Source organism: Heteronotia binoei, chromosome 6, assembly GCF_032191835.1.
Source record: "Heteronotia binoei isolate CCM8104 ecotype False Entrance Well chromosome 6, APGP_CSIRO_Hbin_v1, whole genome shotgun sequence".
NCBI lineage: Eukaryota > Metazoa > Chordata > Lepidosauria > Squamata > Gekkonidae > Heteronotia > Heteronotia binoei.
Genome location: NC_083228.1, coordinates 19,803,172 through 19,826,813, shown reverse-complemented (window position 1 = coordinate 19,826,813; position 23,642 = coordinate 19,803,172). Strand labels below are relative to the sequence as shown.

The following is a 23,642-nucleotide window of genomic DNA, read 5'->3' as shown; positions in this document are numbered from 1 at the left end:
AGTTTTCATAACGTTCTTTCTGCTCAAGTGCAATATATGACTGTCCTTAACTCCTCCCCTTCCCACATCTTTCAGGACGTCCAACTATTTAGACCCTCCTGCTATTGGTCATCTCGAAGGGTATGGAGCACCGTGCTTGTACCCACCCTTTATGGGCTTGCCGCCCAACACTGTAATGCTTGATGAAATGACCCTTCGGCATATGGTTCAAGACTGCACTACTGTGAAGGCTCAGTTGTTAAAAATGAAAAGGATACTTAATCAGGTTTGTGAGACACTTTCTCTGTTATGTCTGTCCTGTGGATGTGCTTGCTTTCACACAGCAACACTATTCGTAAAAAAAATAATAATCCCATTTTTGTAACCTTGGCTGGGAGATCCATGAATTTCTGTATCCTCTCTGACATGGAAGAGTAGTGGAAATCTGTTCTCTGTTATGCATATTGTATAATGAGTAAGGTGTCTGTTGCTACATTTGATTGTTGTCTTTTTGACAAAAAAAAAGGTTTCAGTATTGATTGTCTTGCTGGTGGTCTCCGTTGTATATTGGATTGTCACGTGCCCTTTGTCCTTATGGTGGTTGTTTTGTGCTTTTGAGAGAACTAATAGTTTGCAGCACTGTTTTGATAGGTCCTGGGCTTTTTTTATAGCAGGAACTCCTTTGCATATTACACCACACACCCCTGATGTAGCCATTCCTCCAAGAGCTTACAGGGCTCTTCTTACAGGGCCTACTGTAAGCTCCAGGAGGATTGGCTACATCCGGGGGGGCGTGGCCTAATATGCAAAGGAGTTCCTGCTACAAAAAACGCCCTGGCAGCCTGCGACCAGAATAACCTTTGTTAGTCTGTCCTATATCACAGACTCTGCCCAGTTCTTCCATAGCGCTTTCATTGGGAGGCGTTTAGGCTGGGTGATAGGCAGAACTGGTTGGAAGTGTCTCTGGGGGAAGTAGGTGAGTGCAGAAGAGAGAAACGTGCTCTTGAGGAGAACCCCTTCTCTCAAGAGCTGTCCCTTTGCTGTTGAAAGGTAGAGCAAGAATAGGAAGAGGCTGGGCCTTTCAGTCACTGAGTTTCACAGCATTTTTCATGCAGAATAATTGCAGTCCAGTTAGAGTTGTAAAATATCAGGATATTTTGAAGTTATTTGGAAAGTGAAATGTTGGGGAAATTTGAAATACATGTAATACTTTCCCTGTTGAACCTAAATTTCTCTTACTGATTTAAAAACATAAAATACATATTTTATATCTTAGAGTAAGAGATTGTATGGGTGGGCATATTTACAGAATTTAAAAGTATAAATGCCTTCATTTGCTATGAGAAAAAATTGCCAAGATACTCTGTATATGAGAGAGAACTGCAAACTACTGTATCCTATTCTTCCCTCGGTAGCACATATTTCTGCCATGTTGAAAGATTGGGGTGGGGGGAAAGTTGAAGGTAGAAAACAAATTCTGTAGTAAATAAAGTGCATTTGGACAGAAACATTTTCACACACTCACAACATGTACGATTACCCACATATTTGAACATTAAACTTCATAAAATTGGGAACACTGAATTCTTTAATTTAAAAGCTTATAACATATGGTTTGCTGAAATTATCTACATTTAAATGAAAACTGAATCCTGGGAAGTCCTCTCTTTTTCTTCCTTCATGCCCCAGCCCTGACTGTGTGGAGGAGTCATGTTTGTGACATCACAGATGATGAAACCCATTTGAAAAACTGAGCTCAGCATTCTATGCTCCTGAATGCAGTTATGTAGCTTTTTGTCAAGGAGGTTATGTTTCTTTCATCTACACTGGAAAATATACTAAGGCTTCGATACAGGCCGTCTGGACAAAAAGAAAAATTGGTAAATGATGTTTTAGTAACTAGGGATCTTCTAAAGGAGACGTAGTCTTCATAATCCTTGATACTTACAACTTCCATACATTAGCACAAAGCTAAAAAATATTTAGATGCTCTTCTGTTTATTTTACTTGGAGTAGAGCCTTGTGTAGTTCTGTCACTCTTTCCTAGCAGATTCAGTTCCTGATCAGACATGTACATGATGCATATACATACTCTGTGTGATAACACTACATTTTTAGTTTTCTGTAGTATAGGCATTTCCATGTAAATGTTTTATTGCAGCTTTATAGCTTGATATATTGCAGCAAAGTAAATAAATGGAGGGAAAGCCACTGTGGGGGAGGCAAAGGGGAGAATAAATTGTCTTTTAGACAGCCTTCTGTGACTGCTCTGACCTGGAGAGCTAGTTTGGTGTAGTGGTTAAGTGTGTGAACTCTTATCTGGGAGAACTGGGTTTGATTCCCCACTCCTCCACTTGCAGCTGCTGGAATGGCCTTGGGTCAGCCATAGCTTTGGTAGGAGTTGTCCTTGAAAGGGCAGCTTCTGGGTGAGCTCTCTCAGCCCCACCTACCTCACAGGGTGTCTGTTGCGGGGGGAGAAGATTTAGGAGATTGTAAGCCGCTCTGAGTCTCTGATTCACAGAGAAGGGTGGGGTATAAATCTGCAGTCGTTGTCTTCTTTGGATAGCCCAGACTAGTCCAGTCTTGTCAGATCTTGGAAGCTAAGCAGGGTCAGCCTTGGCTAGCATTTGGATGGGAATACCAGGGCGGTGACGTGGAGGTAGGCAATTGCAAGCCACCTTTGAATATCTCTTTCCTTGACAGCGCTACAGGAGTTGCCATAAATCAGCTCGATTTGGCAGCACTTTCCATCACCAACAGGCTTAATAGCTTTAATCTCGGTTTAGTTAAATGAAAGGGCCCTAGTTAGAGATTCTGAATGGGATGCATCAGTTGTTTGTGACAGAGAAGGTAGAGTGGAATCTAAACAGATATACAGTGCAATCTAAACATACAAACAGATATCTAAACAATTATACAGTGCAATCTAAACATACAAACAGATATCTAAACAATTATACAGTGCAATCTAAACAGAGTTATGTCTTTCAGTTCATTGAAGCCCATGGATTTTGCAGCTTCTTTAAAGCTGGGCTTTAACACCTCAGTGAGAGTTGAAGGCTGACCTGTGTCTAAGCTGTATTACTTCATACTGCAAGCAGGAACACCTCCGTAGCTAAGTCCCTTAAATACAAAACTAGAGCATCAGGAAGAGTGTCCCCTGAGTGCTTTTGTTTGTTTTATTATTGGCAGATTTCAGTAGTTGGTTTTATAATTCTGTGTTTGACACAGAAATGCTGACCCAAGGTTTAGTCGGAGCTCACTGTAGCTCTCCCAACTGACACTTCCTTCACCCATTGTAGTATTAATTCAGGGATGACTTTTACATGGCCGGCAAATAAATGGGGGAAACTTTTCTCTCTTGTAGAATGATGAAAATGTGTCACTCCAAAACATCACTCTTTCACTGCCTCCAAGTCCAGATCCTCAGGAGCCTGAACCGATATGCAAGGTAAACTTGACTGTGTTTGTGGCAGGGCAGAGCCTTCTGAATTACTGGCATCGGTAGAAAACTGAAGGGAACATGTGCTAAGGAATAATTCCATGGAGTTATTTTGTGGAGGAGGTAGCCCACAGTGAAACAAACTGGGTTGGAACCTATAAGCTGTCAGTGCAAGGAGCTTGTGGAGGAGCATCATGCATGTCTTCTCCTTCTCCAGTGGCTCCATGTGACCAACCCAATTCCATTCCTCGTGGCAGCCTTCTGTACAGATTTCCTGACCCATGGTTGTGCCTTTTCAGGGGTCTTAGACTGTTGTGCAGAGATTTGCCACCCCAGGCTCCTTGGCCAGTCGGTTTGTCAGACCCAGCTTTCTGTAGTCATGCAAATGCTGGTTGCTTTGTGTACATTTCTGTTTTACAGTTTATTTTTTGTTCTTTGTCGTTGAACATTTGCAAGAGCAGTTGTTCGCTACAATGGCATTTAATAAGTTTTTGCTGTGTTTGATATTCATTATATCAAGAGTCAAGTAAGCATTTCAAATAAGCTGTTTTTGTACGGTGCCTTGATAAGAGAAGCCTTCCCAAGGGCTTATTATTTAAGCTGCAGAACAATACAAGAGAGGGAAAGAAGAAAACAGTGGTATGACCAATCAGATAATAAAATTAATATAAATAGAATAGTTCTACTTATTCCATAAGGAGCCCCGTGGCGCAGAGTAGTAAAACTGCAGTACTGCAATACAAGCTCTCTGCTCACAACCTGAGTTCAATCCCGGCGGAAGCTAGGTTCAGGTAGCTGGCTCAAGGTTGACTCAGCCTCCCATCCTTCTGAGGTCAGTAAAATGAGTACCCAGCTTGCTGGGGGGAAAGTGTAGATGACTGGGGAAGGCAATGGCAAACCACCCCATAAAAAGTCTGCCATGAAAACGTCATGATGTGACGTTACCCCAGAGTTGGAAACGACTGGTGCTTGCACAGGGGACTACCTTTACCTTTTACTTATTCTATAATGGGGGTCTTTCTAGAAGGGATCCATTAGGTTTCTAATCAATACGATTTCAGCAGGTAATGCATTTCAGTCAAAGACAGCTATAAAGAGGTTGTGAAAGAGTTAAAATAGAAATTCGGTCATTACCAAGAGTAAAATGGAAATAAAGAAAACAGATGTAAAGGACTCTTGCATGCTTGACAAACTTAAATTGGCTATAAAAAGGACAAGGTAGCAGTGAATAGAGAACAATAAAGGTATTAATGTAATTACATTTCTTAGCAGAGGAAATGTCAAAAAGCCGAATGAAAACCTGGTGTTTCAGGCATCACAGTCATTCAAATGAGAGTGAAGTAAACAACAATCGAAGTCAAGAAAAAGAAAACTGAATGATAGATTATAAGTGTCTTAACAATTTAGCAATAGAATGTGTGAGAGAGGAAATGGAAGGGCCAGACGCCTGCGTTCCAAGAATAATGAGAAATGATGCTAGCCCTAGATAAACATAGATGGGATGAACCAGAACCAGAAGGATGAAAAATAAGGTTCATTTTTAGCAAAGTTAATTAAGTTAGTTAAGCTTGAAGCAGTAAGTAGACAGTAGAGGAACAGATAAATTGGGGTTGGGGTGAAATACATTTGGGGTACATTTAACAATACTATCTGGTGAAGCCTTTAGATATATAACAGAGTAGTTCATACGTTTATTCTCTTGCTTAACAAAAACCAGTTATGTTTATGTATTCCCAGAGTTGCCATAGAATCTTAAAATGATGAAATCCCTGGAAATAAGAGCATGTAATAAAACCAGGAATACACAAAATGACATGCTGTAATTGTATCTTGTAGAACAGTATCTGCAGTTTGTGTTGCTTTTTGTCATATGGTTATGAAACCAGAGTGGAACCTAATATTCCAAGAGGGAGGTAGTTTCAAATAAAAACAGGGAGAACAATTTTGCCAGAAACTGTTTTCCTCTGAGAAAGGTAATTAGGTAAACATTTCACTAAGTAAGAATGTAGAAATTAGTCTCCTTTTGTATTTTATGTGCCAGACTGATGAGCTGTTGAGTGAGATCACACAGCTTAAAGAAGACTTAAAGAAAAAAGATGAAACAATCAGACGACTTGAACATCGGCTTGTAAGTATATTAAGTTTGCAGAGAATGCCATCCCCAAAGTACCGGTAATTATTTTGAATAGGATGCAGTTAGACTTCAGGTATGCACACAGCCTGTAGTTTGCAAGCATGACTGAACACCTTTACGTTGTTGGAATGTTGTATTGACATTCAGTGAGGTTCACAATTATACAGCAGCTGTCACTGGTGTTCAAAGGATTTCCTGGTTTGTTTGTTTTTTGGCGGGCGGGGAGGGGTCATCGAGCTCCTCAGTGTTTTAGTGAATGGGGAAGTCCTTCCCTAGGAGCAGCAAAGTGAATTGGAGCTCATGAGGAAAAACCCTTAGATCAGGGGTGTCAAACATGTGACTTGGGGGTCGAATCAGGCCCCCGGAGGGCTCCTATCAGATCCCCAAGCAACTGGCTGTCTGCTGCCTTCTCCCTTTCTCTTGCTTCCTTCTGCATCTCAGCTTGCTTTACAAAGCTTGCTCCATCGCACAGGAGCTACAGAACAAAACCTCTATTTTCTTCATTGGTTGAGGCTCTTCCCCCTCCTGGTCCTTTGGGATGGAGCACAGGTCCATCAGTGGCTATTAGCCACAGTGTATGTGTGTATATAAAATTTTTTGCCACTGTGTGACACAGAGTGTTGGACTTGATGGGCCGTTGGCCTGATCCAACATGGCTTCTCTTATGTTCTTATGTTCTTATGAGGCAGGGAAAGAGCCAGAGCTTCCTTTGCCCAGTTCCCTGGATTCCATGGGAGAAATACAAAGAAAGCACCTTTAAGACCAACAAGTGCCAATGCTTTAAGTATATTTTATTTTTAAGTTTTTTTTTTTTTTTAAATTTAGTCATGTTTGCCTCTGGCCTTAAGTAGGTACACAGATGGCCCGGCCCTACAAGGTCTCATTTATGTCACATTCAGCCCTCATAACAAATGAGTTCGACTCCCCCCTACCTTAGATTGTGTTGTGGCACCTTTTTGGTTGCTGATGTATGATATTCACTTGTGCAGGAAATTTAAATGGGGAAGCCTTGTTACAAAAAATAATATGCATTGCTTGTGATTATATGTATTTATAATAAATGGCTTTCTATGGTCAAGGATCAGCAATACTACTGTTCAATTTAAAACCCCATAAAAGGTTTTGAAGCAGTTGTAAACTATTTAGAAATCTTTGATGTTGATATCAGGAAAGTGCCGGTTGGCTGTTCTTGATAAGACTGCAAGTATCACAAACATCCGCTACTGTTGTTCATGCCTAAATAGTACACGAGTAACTGCTTCTAAGCTGTCATGTGAACCAGCCATCGGACTACATTATCAAACAACAAATGTATTTGTCTCAAACACAATGTATTCATCTTCACCCGATGCTTTGTGCTTTCTGTATGTCTAAAGTCCATTCAGTGTGACTGCAACAAAGACAGCCAGAAATCTGAAGAGGCTGGGTGCACGTATGCTGACAAATATACCCAGACTGCCTGGAGGAAAAGTGCTGTGAGTAATTCATCCACATGTCTCTATATACAGTGGCTGCTTGTTTGAATTCATTCACTTTTTTGGTTTGTTTGCTTTGCCGTATTACTTTGCTTCGGAGAAGACTGGTCTCTGTTATATGTCAACGTGTTTTCCTCCTCTTTTTAAAGATTTTTTTAAAAAAATCAGTAGGATTCAGATTTTAGGCCTTTCTGATTTCTAAGCAGCCACTTTATTAAGAATGCTGCCAAAATATAGAGTTATTGAATTTCAGTATGGAGCTGCAGACATACCAGAATCCAAAAATTATTTGAAGAAGAATTGCAGATTTATACCCTGCCCTTCTCTCTGAATCAGAGACTCAGAGCAGCTTACAATCTCCCATATCTTCTCCCCCCACAACAGACACCCTGTGAGGCAGGTGGGGCGGAGAGGGCTCTCACAGCAGCTGCCCTTTCAAGGACAACCTCTGCCAGAGCTATGGCTGACCCAAGACCATTCCAGCAGCTGCAAGTGGAGGAGTAGGGAATCAAACCCAGTTCTCCCAGATAAGAGTCTGCATTATCTCCCAGATAAGAGTCTGCATACTTAACCACTACACCAAACTGGCTCTCTGACTGGGTTCTGAATTTAAGGAGAAGTATATGCTGAAATCCATATATAACTTATTCTGGCCAAATACTTTTTTTCAAAACTTGTTGCCAATGCTCTTTTTCTTCACAAGATTAATTTTTCATGCCTCAGCTGCTTAAACTGCCAATTCCATAATTGGAAGCAGATGTCAGGAATGGATCTTAGTGGCTGTTTACTTCTTGGTAGGCTTTATGGATGGCGAGGAGGCATTGCCAACCATTCGTAAAACACAGCAGCAAATGAAACATGCATGTGGCCATGAATCCTTGTCTAAACACTTGATGCTGTCAGGATACCAAACGGTACAGCTAGCAGATGGTTTAAGACATTCCAGTTGGTCTGAACATGAATTAGAAAAAATGGATTTCTTTTTAAAAGAGTATTGTTTCAACACGCTCATGAACCTACACAGAAGGGAAAGAAGAATGTTTTCTTTTGTCAGAAAGAACATTCACACATCATGTTTCGGCACTGATGGCTGAGAACTTTTTTCTATGGTAAAAGTAGCCATTTCAATGGTGGCATTTACTTCACATTCCTCTGGTTTTATGATGGAATGGCATAGGTGTGCACAGGGCTTTTTTTGTAGCCGGAACTCTTTTGCATATTAGGCCACACCCCCTGATATAGCCAATCCTCCTGGAGCTTACAACAGGCCCTGTACTAAGAGCCCTGTAAACTCTTGGAGGATTGGCTACATCAGGGGTGTGTGGCCTAATATGCAAAGGAGTTCCTGCTGCAAAAAAAGCTCTGGGTGTGCATTCGGTAGTCCATGCATGGCCAGCCTGCAGAATGACTGCCACAGATGAATCAGCTACATCTCAAGCAGGAGGACTGCTGGCCCTCACTGTAGCCCAGTTAAATCTGCATCTTTGTCTGCCACTCTTACACTGTTACCTGCTATATAAGATGGAGGCAAAACGACAGATTCTGTAGGACATCATAGAATGTCAGTGCCTCCCTTGGCCACTGAAGGACACTGTTACTCTTTCATATAAGTTCGTACATGTCACAAATCTAGTTCTCCCCCCCCCCCCACCTTGTGAACCGGAATCTCTATTTGATGTAGATTTTTTGCCAAGAGCCACATTTTACGTAATTTGTGGGAACGTGTATTTTGTGAATTTTCATGTTTTGTTTGTAAATAGATGGCAAAGTGCAATATTGATGACATTTTAAACCACTTAAAAAAAAGTAATATGTGATTAAGACAAAAATATATACCCAGATTAAGTTCTGATTTAACTTTGACACTTTAATCTACTTCTGATTATTGTTCTGAAGGAAATCCCTGTGAGCCTAGTTACTTCATCAGTAAATTCTATAGTATCCTATATGTTCTTTTTCCTAGTTCTCTCCTCTCCTCCTCCCCTCCGTCCTCCCATAACTGTAATAGCGAGTAAATATATTTTGGAAAAGTGTGTTTCTTCTGGAAAAGTATGGTCTTGGAAATGTATTTTATGTTATATTCATTTATACAACCTTCTCTCCCCCCCCCCCCTTTAACACTCATTTTCACTATAAAAATCTAAATTTCTTTTGTGTTAGCTGATGGAGCTCTGGTGCAAAAAGGATTCCCCCCCCCCAAAAAGAATAAAATATACCCCTCCCCCCAATTGAGGTATTAAAAAGATTTTACTTTCCTGGGAGAAAGAGAATTGCTTCCTCCTGCCCCCCCCCTTTTTTTGGCTTTCCTCATGAGCAGAGTTAAATAATCCCCTTCTTTCCAAAAAAGGGCAGGAAGGAAGGAATTCCTTTGAATCACTTGGTTTTCCCTTAATGAACCCAGGTTTTAGCTTAATATGTAGTGGCTTCCTATTTCCTGCGCAAGCACTAATTGCAGAAATATCAATCAAGAACTGCAAATTTTGCTGTCTGCCTGTTTGGTAATATGGAATTCCAAAATTCAGGAAGAATATTGGCAGATGGGAGTTCTGTAAGCATCCATACCAAATGTCTGGATTTCCTGGGAGCCCTTATGAATACTTTCTCAAATTCTGAACCAGTTAATGTGTCTTAACTAGTCCTGTGCTTCTTCACCTACTATTGTGTTTTCCTGTCCTTTCCAATTTAAGGGCAGAGAAAAAAAAATGAGTTATTTGTGCTGCTGTATATATCTAGTACTTTATCTCACTTTTTGTCCAAGGACCTCTGAGTAGTGTAAGTGGTCCTCTCTCTTAGCCTTAACCTATCTCACAGGGTTGAAGGAGGTTAAGCTAAAAAAGGCTGGCCAAAGGTCACCCAGGAAAACTTACTGGCATACCACAATTAGGTAGGGCTGTTTTATGAAGTTAGGGCAGGGACTGACTGTTTGGCCTTGACTTCTTAAATTTTTGACACCCGCTCCTTCAGTAGTAATGCTATTTAGTCGATTCAGAACTGCTAAATAGCTTTGTGTTAGAAATTCCCCTGTTAAATATTTTACAAAAAGTCCATAATGGTGTGATACCTTTAGTTATTTACAGTATTGCCCAACAGTTTCAGGCACAAAAATCTAGAAACAGGTCCATTTCTTTGAAGGGTTAACTGGTTACAGTAGGTCACTCAGACCGCAACAAATTGCAGTGAAATGCTGGTTGTGCACTAACTCAAGTTTGTTGCCATGCCCAGATGTGTGTCTCACTCCTCTCTCGTTTGATGCAAACCTTCCCTGTGTGATCAGGTAAACTAACAATAATGGATTGGCAATAATGTTCAAGCGCAAGCAAACATCACTTAATTGGGGCTCATTTCATTTTTACGTTCCAGGAAGGAGCAAGGGCCACGTGCAAGCGCAGCAAACTGTGTTCATGTATGACTAGAGTTCCTTTGCATTTGCTTGTGATATATGAACGTAGCCTGTGGTATTGTAAATCTTAAAAGATGCAGGCATTCCAATTGATATACGATGCAGAACTAAAAAGAGCCGCACTTTACCTTGCTTTTCATTAAGCCTGACAGCATGCCCTTTGGTCTTTAAAGAGCTGAAAACCAAACATTGTTTGCTTAGGTAGTTAGAGTAGGCAAGTGCTGGAATAAGGTGGGAATGATCACCAGTACCAGCGCTACAAGTAACAAATGAAGGATACATTATCTTTTGTACCCAAATAAGGGTTTGATATCTGCACTGTGTCCCAAATAGGATCAATGCACTAAAAATGGACATGGTTAATATTCTTCACGTTAAGTAAAATAAGTGGTAGCGAGACCTCTGGGCCATTCAGCGTAGCAGAAGGAAAACGCCATCTGTGAGCATCGCAGAGTACTCTGCAAGGAAATTCATACAGTAGAATAACGTTTTAGGGTTTTGCATTGAGTTTTAATAATGGCATATTACATTCAGTGTTACTCAGAGAGTGTTCCCACAAAGGTGGGAGCGCTGGCATACATGCTAGCTGATTTAGAATGCAAGCATTCAGGCACTTCATTATTGATAGTAGATTTTTAAGAACCACCTGGGAAAAATCCTTTTTGCATTAGGGTTCAGTCAAAGAGGAAAGTGACAGCGCTCTTAACTGCATCGGTGAAAATACAACTGGGGCCTTTTCACATGCTTAATAAGCTTTCGTAATGTGTAACCATCGCTTGAAACCTCATGTAAACCAACAGCCTTGTCTTTGACTGGTCGCGGTGTCTCTCACTGTAACGCTGCGTGAATCATCCAGTTTTCCAGTCATGTGTTGGTATTGAATGTCAGCTTTCAGACTAACTCTTGCTATGAGCTCACTCTTTAAAAAAAAAAAACGTTAAGCAGAAAATCGTCTGGGTTAGTTTGTAACTCACTAGGAAATCTGTAGTACTTCCTTTGCAGCACTCTCTATGCATCCTGTCTTGTACAACTCAGCCTCTGCAGAGGTCACTGAAGCCTTGAAATTGAAGCCAAAGGAGGGGGGCGGTGGATAGATATTCCATCAAAGTTTGAGAACTTTGACAGAGAAGAACCAGGGGTAGAGAGAGAATTGCCACACCTTTTTTTTTCCTTGCCCATTTTATTCCCAGTGTTTTCATGCACTGTAGAAACAAAATAAGGACCACAGGGGAGCCTACTTTGTGCAGCATGGAACTGCATTTGCTGAATCTTGCTTATTGGCTGTTGTAGATTTTCCGGGCTGGGTGGCCGTGGTCTTGGCATTGCGAGACCTGACATTTCGCCAGCAACTGTGACTGGCATCCTGTGACCGGCACAGTTGCTGGCGAAACATCAGGTCTCATAATGCCAAGACCACGGCCACACAGCCTGGAAAATCTACAACAGCCAATGGACTCCAGCCATGATAACCTTCAACAACAAATCTTGCTTACATTGTAAGATTGTGCAACTGTGTTCTTATAGCATTTAGTTGTTCCCAGAGTCCCACAATTGCACACCTAGCAGGAATGTTTACAGAACACGTTGTAAGTGCAAAAATGCCTGCTCGTTGCACCATTGTAGGGGTAGAGGAAGTGATTTTTGCCAGCTAGAGTAGGCTTTCGAAACACCGTGGGAGAGCACTGATGTTAGTAACCTTAGTAAATGGATTCATGAGAGTGCATTTGCCAAGGTCAATAAATCGAGATCTGACTGTGCTTCAGTAGTACTTAGAAATAAATTTGTTTTCCAGTGTCTGCGATCTCTGCCAAAACTACAGGGGGAAAAATTGGGAGCTGTTCACTTGATTGAACTGCTTATTGGAAGTCCCATGAAATGAAATTCAATTAGATGAGCAATCCGCCCCTTAATAGATTGGGTACTCATCCCTAGGATAGACCTTTTCTTCCCTGCTCACCTGGGGATGATTTCTTAGCTCAGGCAACTGGACGAGGAGATATTTATGAGTCTGATTTACTGCACTGTGCCATCTATTTTGCAGGGATTGCACTGGTTCAATGGATTGCTTCCATGTCGAAAGTGTCAAATTGTTTGACATCTAACTTCAGACACTGTCAAATGCTCTGCTTGTGTAACGAGTTTTTGACCTCTCTGTGACTTATAATAATGGGCACAGCTTGTACACGCAGCTTACAGATGTGAAAATATTTTCTTACACAATGCCCTTTCAACACAAGTTTGACATGTGCCTAATCTTGCTAGTACTAGGCATGAGGCTAACAGTTGTGTTTCCCCCCCTCAGACTTCGTTTTCTGCTGTGGAGGTGGATGAGTTATTGCTATGGGTTTAAATTGAAATTAAATTTGTATTCTTCTCGACATGATCCTGAGCTTTGGAAGAGCTGAAATCAGGGTATATACGTTTGTAAAGTAAGCCCTTTCCTAAAAGAAAACGCCCATTTCAGTAAAATACTACACACACCTTTAAAAAAAAATCTTAAAAGTTTGGAACTAACATGAAGAGAGTTTGGGTGTAAGAATTCCTTTTCTCAAGTCCTGCTTAGATTCCTTTGTTTTAAATAAGCAGAATCTTTAATAGTTCAGTCAGAACAGGGCTGCCATGCTGTGCATACATACTTACGAGTAAGTCATACTGAGCTCTTTCGGACTTCTGAGAACAACATGCATTGGATTGGGCTGCATGAATATCCCTGCTTTTCCAATAAACATTTTCATATCGCATATCTAGATGATAACTTTGTATTTGTGTTATGTGCTGTCAAATTGCTTACGATGAGTCTAGGAATTAGTGGCCTCCAAAATGACCTATCACTGACAGTGTGGCTGTGGTCTTGCAAACTGAAGACCGTGGCTTCCTTTCGTGAGCCAATCTATCTCATGTTGGGTCTTCCACTTTTTTCTACTGCCTTCAACTTTTCCTAGCATTATTATCTTTTCCAGTAAGTCTTATCTTCTCATGATGTGACCGAAAGTACAATAGGGTCATGTTAGAGCTTCTAGGGAGAATTCAGGCTTGAAAACGTTACTAATGCAGAATTGAGTTTGGCAACTAGATGTTTAACTTCAACAAATCCTCTGTTCCCCCCAGTGACCTGTGGCTGCTGACCATTTTATCCAATCCCCAAGTGTTAGCTAGCCAAAGACAAGCATTTATGGGTAGATACATGAATGTTTTGACACAGCAGTTTTGAAAACAAAAGTTAGGACATGGTTGTTGTATTCCTCCCCCACTGCCAGTGTAATGGTGACATTCAAGTTTGCACAGCTTTTTCTAAGCCTGGGTGAACAGTTGGTCTTCACTTTATGACTGCCACCTGGATATCACGTGGAACGGACAGCTTCCATTGTGTGGAGAGCTTGCATGTCACCATCAGAAGCACTTCCACAGAGAAGAGGGCTTTTTTTTTTGCTGACCCCTTATTTGCAGAATATTCAGCCTTGCTGGAGTCTAAACTGAACAACCTTTGGAAGCCTGTGAATACTTTATTAATGCTTCACCTGATATTTGGGGACCAGAGACAAACGTTTCTAACTTCTCCTGTGTGGTATGTTGAATGGGTGTTAGCTACTTTTTCGTCTGTGGAAGTGCACCTAAATTTTGGGATGGAATAACTGTATTTTATGTGAGTGTTTAATTAAAACGATCTAGTCCCTCCTATATGTCTAATATGCTGGCTGAAGTCAAGTGAATTAACATTTCTTCACTGGAGTATTCCAGCATAATGTAATAAGAATAGTAACTCATTTGTGTAGCTGTTCAGAAGGTTACTTAGACTCGATTATTATTTAAAAAAAAAAAAAACCAACCCTCAATACCATGAAATTCTCCAGCCCATTGTTTCAACATCTGATTTTTCATCTGGTTTAGTAAAAAGTTTCTCACCCCTCTTTTTACTTTGTGGCGACAGGTTTTGGCAGTTCCTTGTAAGAAGTACACCATTTATTTTCATAGTTGCACCATCTTTGGTGTGTGCATAGGGCATCTAAGTATTTTTTAAAATGGCAATTCTTAGTTACTGTGGAGAGCATAGAAGACCCTTTCCCCCCCTGGTTCTCATGCAAGAACAGTTTCATCTTCGACTATATAGCCTCAAGTTAGTTAGACTAATCCCCCCCCCCCCCCATTCTTCTATCTGTAGTATTTACATGACCAACCGACAAGGCAGTTTTTGGTAACTAATAGTCAAAACCACCTGAAAATGATATTGTCCTGTATGGATGCTCAGGCTGCTTCTTGTCTTGCCATGAGTCCAAAAAGCAAATTGCAACACGATGGTTACTTGGGTGTTCCTGGAAAAAGTCAGGAGTTGCAGCTTAGCTCGGAGACTGAGGGACTGCACATCTGCTGTTAAATGAACTGATCGGCCACATGAAAGCTTTCTGGCTTTAGTATGTGCCCTCCCCACCTCAGTATGATCCACTAACATGGTTTCCAAATGTCTTGAAATAGTTAGGCGACTGAAAGCCTAATCTAATTTTTTTTGTTTCTTTATTACTTAGTGGCCTTTCCAGATTTTGAAATGCGCAATTTTTTTTACAGAAGTCCTCTTTGTTTTCTTTGAAAGTAGTGGCTGTTTGATTTTGTGGTAAGAGACAATTGTGACAACAGGTAATTAGACACCCTCACATGTGTATTCAAATACTGTTCCTGTCTTGGCTGACTGGGTGCTGTAGTCACCAAATACATTGTAAATGCCTAAAGCCGTTTTTTCCCCCCCTTTAAACATCTTTCAGGAAGGAATTTTTATAAAATGGAATGACATAAACCTGTTGAAATAGGAACTCTGCCCAGAATAATGAGAGTTGCACTTGAAAGGGTTTTCTTATCTTTTCCAAATAATTCGAGGTGGCTGTTATTAAAATTTGCTGTGTTTGAACAAAAATGGAACAATTTGGCTTGATGGTGTTTATTCCCCCCCCCCATTCTCTTTTTTTTTATTATTATTCTTTTCCCCCGTCTCTCTCTCTGCACAGGGTGGGTATTCTGCTCCTTCCTTCTCTCCCTGGCAGGGCTCACTCCAGGGCATCCCTCGGACTGTTCCACCGCAGCGCAGACAGAGTGAGTCTGTACCTCTCACTCATATCCCTCCCCTGTGCTCCAGCAGCAGCCTCTCCTTTGCACGCACCGTCCATCATGTAGCGTTCCTCTCTTCGGAGCAAAGCCAGAAGGCACACGCCGTTGTGCGGCATAACCTCCGCGCCTCCTTCCCTTACTATATAACCACGGCTGGCAGCTTTACCAAAAGCACAATAAACCTTAAAATAGAGCTGAAAACCTGGCGTCCAGTCCATCCCGCAACATGCGTCTTGCCGCTTTTTTCTTTATCCTCCTTGTGGCTTTTTGGAGTGTGTGTCTGTCCTGTTCCTCCGTGTTATCTGCATGTGTGCTTATCCAGATATAGTTGCATAATAATATTTGTGAACGTCATATATAAGAATCAATGTAAAGCTTTGCTGTCGTTGTTAGTTGTGTGTTAAGAAAAGCAAAGTGCTTAATCAGCAATGTATGTTGAAAGCAGCTACATTGGAGTCACATATTACATGCTAAGGAAAAACTGGCTTTTCCAAATGATGCATGGCTAATATATAATAATATACAATACTAATAACAGTAATCATTTTCTAATATGAACAAGCAACTGCTTGAACTAAGATGGGGTCTTTGATATATGAAGAGAAGACAAATTTGGTGATTTATACTGTACTTATATAGTAGAAAAATGGTAAGTGTTTATCTGTTATTAGTCAGTAGCTTAACATTGCACTGTGGGAGCAGTATAAAGTGAACACCGTATTTGGCCAAGCATTTCAATTTGTGAATGGCGGTTCATTGAGTTTCAAATACTCTAAAGCTAAAATACAAAGCACTGATTTGTGGAAAACACTTGAAAAAAACTTGTGCACTCTAGTAAGTTTGTAAAAGTAATTTAAGGAACAGTGTCAGTATTTCAAATGGTAGCCAAATAATTCAGTATCAACAGAGTAACAGTTTGCATTATGGAAAACTAGCGTAGTGCCATACCGCACCAGTGACATTTTCTCCATTCCAGTGTGTTACATACAGTTCTCTTTACGAGGTGCAGAAATTACGACACCCATTTATTTGGATTATTTCTGAGTATAGCAACAAGCATAGGGCTTGAGATGCGGCCAGCTGTTTGGTTCTCCTCTGTTGGCTATTCAGAGAGTCACACCTTGCAGACTGAAGCAAGAGTCACTTGTTTTTCCAGTCAGCACCAAACTCATTTGTCGTTTTCACTTGAATGTCTGCTGTGCTACAGAGTGTCACACTGGACTCTGAACGCTTAAGCAAGAGGGATCCTTTGACCCTTGTTTTGGGGCTTGGACCTGCCATGCCTCTTGTTCTGCAGCAGCAGACTAGGGCTGCTGCTTTGGTGCAGAAGGAAATCTGTACGGGGGCATAAAAGGAGAGTGGGGCACCTCTTGCACGGAATGGCCACAGAGTAGACTGAACACCTCCTGTAACAGAAGTGCAGATTTATGCCTGCAAGGACATGTAGCAGAAGAATTTCCCCTTTTAGAAATAGGCAAGGTAGAACTGTCCAGCTGTGCCTGGCTGGCTGGTTGGAGTGCTTCAGTAGCTGTTGTCAAGTTTCTGTTTGTGCTACAACAGCAACTGGAATAGGCACAAGTGAGCTGTAACAGCAGCAGACTGCCTTGTGTCCTGAAGAAGGGTGGGTTCAGTGTTTTATGTGTTTACTCCTGTTTCCTTTTAGCTCCTTGGGTCGTGTCAGGTTTGCTTGCAGAAGTCCCATACTATAGTAACTGAATGACAGATGAGAAACAGCTATGCTTAAAGATGCATAAAGGGAAAAAAATGCTCTGAGCCTGTTTTTGGGAAGGGCAGGATAGATAGATTAGAGAGAGAGCATTCGTCTTTGGAATATTGCATGGCATCGTTAACGACTGATGCTAGTCAATGCATGCAATATTATGTGCAAATCTGCATAAATCAGCGAAATTTAGATGATTTCTTCCTCTCCATCTGTTGTGTTTTTTCTCCCATTAATCCCAGTGAATGGGAGGGGTCGCCCTATGATACTCCATGTTTTAAGCTGGATGTTATGAACCTTTACAACCAACAATGCTTTACTTGAGCATTTTCTGTCCAGACTGTAAGCAAGTTGAAAGCTACATATTATAGGCTGATGCAGAGAATCATGGGAATGGGTTTTGTTAGAATATGGACAGGCCTGTGTTTGAAATCCTGAGCCCTCTTCAAAAAGCAGTTGCCAGTGGTGACTTGGTTGAGAACCATGGTGCTTAAAAGTGATTGAAATTGGCTTAGATTCATAGCATAGACATACCACTATTTCGTAACTTGGCGACACATGAATGCGATAGGTGGTTGTTTTGCTTTTTGTTTCCAAAGAAATTATACCTTTCTATTCCTGGAGAGTTTCGGTTCCAAACAAGCACTAAAAATCTAGCTGGTGCTGAAACATACCACTTCTTACCCATCTCTGAAGTGCTTCAATAGTAGGCAGTCAGAGCAAACAGCTCATTAGTACTTTCTGATGAGGTCAGCAAGGATGACTGCATTATCTTTCAGTTCTGTTCCCTTTGCCTAAATGACCTGCATTTCTAGGGATTTAGGATTAGCTCAGTGTGGGCAGAACAAAAAGGCAGGATCAGGGTTCATGAATCCATTTAGGAACTTGCATGCAAATAGACTTGGACTAGTTGGGCACCTCTTCTTGACTAAAGTTGCAATCCCAAGAACACTTTACTTGGGAGTAAGCCCCGCTGAATAAAATTGCTCCCTAGCAGTCAGATTTACATCACGATCCTATGCAGTTACTCCACTCTCAAGTTAATTGAAATCAGTAGGCTGCGATTAAAGTAATTTTGTTTAGGATTATTCTGTTAGAGGCATTGTATGTAGTTGGAGAAAAGTGCAGACTTGCTCCTAGGATTGACACTGTTCTTGCGAACTTGACAATTCAGAACCGTGTTACTGTAGCTAGAGCAATCCCTTACAGCCAGTTACTTCCAGTTTTCTCATACTATGTGCTAAACTATGTGTTAAATGTAATTGTCACTTAAACATATTGTATTGGAGGGAATATATTTAAATTTACCAGTAAATTATTCCTTTACATCTTAACTTGACAAGAGAATGCTAAAGAAAATAAGACTTTAAAGAACAAATTCTGCATCTCAACTTTTTCATTAGTGTTCAGATCTGTCTTTAGATCAGAGGTGGGAAACTTTTTTTGGGTCGTTCAGCTCATTTGGTGGTTCCATCTTCTCGCAGAATGTCAAACTAGATGGGCCTTTAATCTAATGCAGCAGGGCTTTTGAATTGTCAGTATTTCTGAATTGCACAGTCTACCATTCACCCTCTTATAAGCAGTGACATTTTTTTTAGAGACATTTTTTTAGAGAAGCACAGTGTAACATAGCTGTGCAACTTGTCAGATAAAAGTTCTGAGATGTTAAAAATGAGTGTTAACTACATAAAAGTGTTCAACAACCTTACCCTTGTAAGGAGGAAGCAGTTCTGTAGTGCTCATCTTACTGAATTGGGGCATGTTGGTAGTCTCTCTCCCCCCCACCCCCAGACATATCCTAATAGCTTTTTCAGAAATTCCCAGCAGGGAATTGAATAAACCGAGTTGCCAGTGGCAAATGCTTGCCAGTCAGATCTTTCTGCCTCCCTCTTTCTCCAACAATCCATGAGGCCTTTGAAAAACTGATGCAGGAAGAAGAAGAAGACTGCAGATTTATACCCCGCCCTTCTCTCTGAATCAGAGACTCAGAGCAGCTTACAATCTCCTATATCTTCTCCCCCCACAACAGACACCCTGGGAGGTGGGGGTGGGGCTGAGAGGACTCTCACAGCAGCTGCCCTTTCAAGGACAACTCCTGCAATAACTATGGCTAACCCAAGACCATTCCAGCAACTGGAAGTGGAGGAGTGGGGAATCAAACCCAGTTCTCCCAGATAAGAGTCCGCACACTTAACCACAACACCAAACTGAACAGCATGAACAGCAAGCCCACATGGTCCAGGTGCTGCCGTGAGGAGGGGAGTTTAATAAAATATTCCTGTTTTGCTTCTGCCTCCACAGAAGCATCACCGGTAGAAGAGGGGATTCTTTTGCCCAGCTCCCCCCTCCTCACTGCAGCTCCTGGTGGTATTTTGTGCAAATGGGTCCCACAGCTTCCAGCATTGCCGGTGGGTTGCAGGGGGAAAGGGGAGGGTCAGGAGAGATCCATGAGTGCCCTTGTGCTATATTGGATCCAGCCCAGGGTGTTAGCTGTTTTAGCCACAAACTGCAGTGCAGTGATTGGTGAGGTGAATAGGGCTCTCATATTGTCAGTAGTTTCTTTTTTTTTTGGAACAGCCTTTGATAGGCCAGCTTAGTCAGACTATTTGGCGAAGCTATTCATACAATAGATGCAAATTCATACTGCTGTGGAAAAAGGTCAACCTGTGTTCACAAAACCCCCCCTTATCAAGAAATCTGGGGAAATGGTCTTATCAGCCACCTTTGTTCTGATGTCTACCATAGTAGCTGGTACCCTTTTCCCATGGCAGTGCAGTTGCTACTTTTGCTGATCCTCAACTCTGGCATGTTAACAATTAGAGATTTAAAACAGGCTTTTGGATAATCAGGAGCAGATCTTAACATGACTTGAGACGGGGTGACGGAAGCAAATAGACTACAGTCTACATAATTACAGGGTAGAAAGTTGCACAAGATACTGTTGGACGATAGGCAGAGCAGTTATGCTTTTAGTGAATATGAGTAATGGGAATGTGGCTTTAAAAGCCGAAAAGGAGATACATCTGCAGTGCACCACAAGATGTTTTGAAACGTGATAATGGGCAGCAGCAGCTAAATATACGTGCCCCTAGTTTATGAAGTTAAACAGTACTAGAAGTAAATTAAGAGGTTGGGCGGTAGGGAGGAATCATAAATGGAGTAAGTGCTGTTGTCCTGCTGAAGGTGAGTAGAAAGTGGGATTTTGGTGCCTCAAGGGATTTACCATACATGCATCAAATTCAGGAGTGTTACACACGCCATAGGCTTTATTCTGCTGAAATGGAAACCGTACTCCAAAGTGCCCAAGTGCACATGCCTCCATGGGAATGGAAGAGGCTGTTCTTTGGTCATGACAGTTGCTCATTGTTACGTCTTGGTCCTCTGACACCATTGTCCTTGTCTCTTTCTTGTCTCTGCTTTCCATTTTGCTATGGGCAAGGAGTTGAGGAGTTAGTCCATTACTTCTATGATAAAGCGTGGTACAGTACAACTTCAGATTTCTCCCCATCTCCTCCTCCCGCATCACCATAGTGCTCGCTCCCTGCATGGTGCATGCATGTCAGAGTGGTGCATGCCGTTGTCTTGTTTCATCCATACGTGCGAACTGTTTTGTGGTTCTTAACGGAATCAAGGCCAGCACCTTATTTCACCTTGTTAATAGTGTTACGAGCAAGCTAATTGCCACACTTTCATGCCTGTATCCCCGCCACATTACTGAGTGACATCAAGCTGGGGGGACTTGCTAAACATATGAAGTGATTTCCAGTTAAACACATATTTTAAGTGGTGATTCTCTTCATTGATTTTCCTGCCGTCGAGCAGCCCACGACAGCTAATGTCGAAACCAGCCTTCACAGAATGCTGCTATTTTGTGCCAAGGGTATGTTGGGTCCTTTGTAACCAGTGTATCTTGAAGTCTGGTACTGCTTCTAGAAAGTGTACCTCTGCTATAAAAATATCTCCCGCTGAGAATATTGGAGGTCCAAAATAGTGCCATTGTGTATGCTTGCACTCTCTGTAATGTTGGTCTCCATGGCTGCATGACATCGGGAATGTTTTATAGCAGATTAATTAATTTAAACTGTGCGGTTTTAAGTGCTCAAAGCATTTCATATATATTCTTGTTAATCCTTACAACATCCCCATAAGGTAGGCTTGCACTATCCCCAGGGCTTTTTTTGTAGCAGGAACTCTTTTGCATATTAGACTGCACACCCCCGATGTAGCCAGTCCCCCTGGAGCTTACAGTAGGCCCTGTACTAAGAGCCCTGTAAGCTCTTGGAGGATTGGCTATATCAGGGGTGTGCAGCCTAATATGTAAAGGAGCTCCTGCTACAAAACCCCCCTGATTCTATCCCCTAGTGAGGCCTACAGGCTCCCGTGAAGCCTGTATTAAAGGGCCTACATTTCCCAGTATCCCTTCTGGCCCCCTGATTGGGTGGTCCAGCGGGGGTCGAGGGAAAACTTGCCCAGCGGAGGTAGGCCCTGGGAAGACAGAATAAATAGGCCTAGCTGGAGAGAGAGGGTGTTCTCCCTGGGAATGCTGAGCTGGATAGAGGTTGTAGCAAGACGAATCCCTCATCCAAGGAGGGTGAGTGAGTCTGTTTGGGATTAGAGGAAGGAAACATATAGGTCTTTTTCTTTCTCCTGACCTCCACTGTTTTCATATTCACTGTTGCACTAAAGTTTTTACAAACCATTGGTTGTTTCTGAGCACTTATAATAAATTTGGTTATTGTACTGCCGGGGCCCTTGCATCTCTTTGGTCAGCACTAGAAGGGGTTTTGCTAAAAATGAAGACACGGATTGAGTGGGTGCTCCGGGCCCTCCCAGGTAGACCCTTGCCAGACTGGTGGCAGCCAGTAGAAGGCCCCCCTGCTGTGGGACACCGTGGAAGCTTGCTGGGTGACCATGGGCCAGTCAGAGACTCAGCCTATAACCTAGTTCACAGGGTTGTTCTGAGGGTAAAATGGGAGAGAGGAGAGTGATGTAAGCCACTTCAGGTCCCTGTTGGGGAGAAAAGTGGGGTACAATGTATCATATAAAAAATAAAATACATTGATGGGGCGCTCAGTAAAGCCGTTTAACAAGTAGAGCTGAGGTGAATGTTTGCTCATGAGCATTGCAAGGTGGAAGTAGTGTTCTTGGGAGAGACAAACTCCAAGCCAGGGGTGGGGTTGAGGGACAATTAGGCCTAATTCCTTGTAGCTACGTGAAACTGTTTACAGCCCAGTTCTGCCCTTTGCTTCCAGCTGAGCACTACTTTTTGTTTGCCCCTTGAACCGATTGGGGTTCAAGGGGGAATATGAAAACATAGAGTAGCCATTCCGATGTAGCTGTGGTGCTCATACTTCGGCCTTTAGGGTTTGGAGACTTTGATGCTTCAAGTCTTGCTGTAATGGTTTGCTTCCCTCATCCTCACTGCCACCCACAGTTTGCAGTGTGACAGGATGGTGTAAGTCAGCCCAATTTGCCTCCGCAACAGTGATGCATCTCTTCTCCCCTGACACAGGTAACATTTCCCAATTCCGTTTTTTAAAAAGCTAAATGTAGTCCCCCGTGCAAGCACCAGTCATTTCCAACTCTGAGGTTACGTTGCATCAGTGTTTTCACAGCAGACTTTTTATGGGGTGATTTGCCATTGCCTCCCCCAGTCATCTACACTTTCCCCCCCAGCAAGCTGGGTACTCATTTTACCGACCTCAGAAGGATGGAAGGCTGACTCAACCTAGAGCCGACTACTTGAACCCAGCTTCTGCTGGGATCAAATTCCATAGTGCACTGTAAAAATAAACAAGCCTCAAGACCACTGCTATTTGTGGGAGGGAGATATATTTCTGAGAAAAACCAAGCCCATCTCTACTTAGGTCTACATTCAGTGCACTTTAACCCATTTAGGGTTGCTCGTTCACCCCGCATATAGTGTTTAATCAGTTAGGTTAGTCCAAGCCTGCATTGTAGCAAGTAAATAGAAATAGAGGAGTAAATAAACCCATATTTAACAAAGTCAAGTGAAGAGCCCTGGACACCATCACTCCATGCTGAATAGTCTTGAATTTCATTGTGAAAAAGCCCTTTAGGCAAATTGCTGTTTTGATGTAAACATTTTCCAAATATGGTATTCTCTTCCATTTTAAGAGCCTTCCATCATACATAAATAACTGCACGAATTCCACCTTAGCTCTAACATGTTCTGGCACAGTAGACGGGGCTTTGAGTACATTTGCTAGGCATTTCGCAGAATTTTCAGCTTTTCGGTGTCTGTCCTCAAATACTGGCCCGGTAAGACAGCGAGGAGAAAGCTTTTGCTGCATATAATTGAAAAGCTTCTAGCAAAGCTGATGCTCTCTGAAATTTTAGATTGGGACAGAGTAGATGGTAGATTGAATTACATCTGC

General features: G+C 41.9%; 1 protein-coding gene across 1 annotated transcript in view; it reads left to right on the top strand.

Moving 5' to 3' along the window:
• CCSER2 (coiled-coil serine rich protein 2) overlaps window positions 1-23,642 on the top strand; it is a 70,742-nt gene that overhangs the window by 40,580 nt on the left and 6,520 nt on the right. Inside the window, exons 6-11 of the mRNA XM_060241081.1 lie at window positions 76-265; window positions 3,347-3,430; window positions 5,463-5,549; window positions 6,932-7,030; window positions 15,425-15,509; window positions 20,684-20,723. Coding sequence (XP_060097064.1) covers window positions 76-265; window positions 3,347-3,430; window positions 5,463-5,549; window positions 6,932-7,030; window positions 15,425-15,509; window positions 20,684-20,723 — 585 coding nt within the window. The remainder of the gene's footprint in view (window positions 1-75; window positions 266-3,346; window positions 3,431-5,462; window positions 5,550-6,931; window positions 7,031-15,424; window positions 15,510-20,683; window positions 20,724-23,642) is intronic.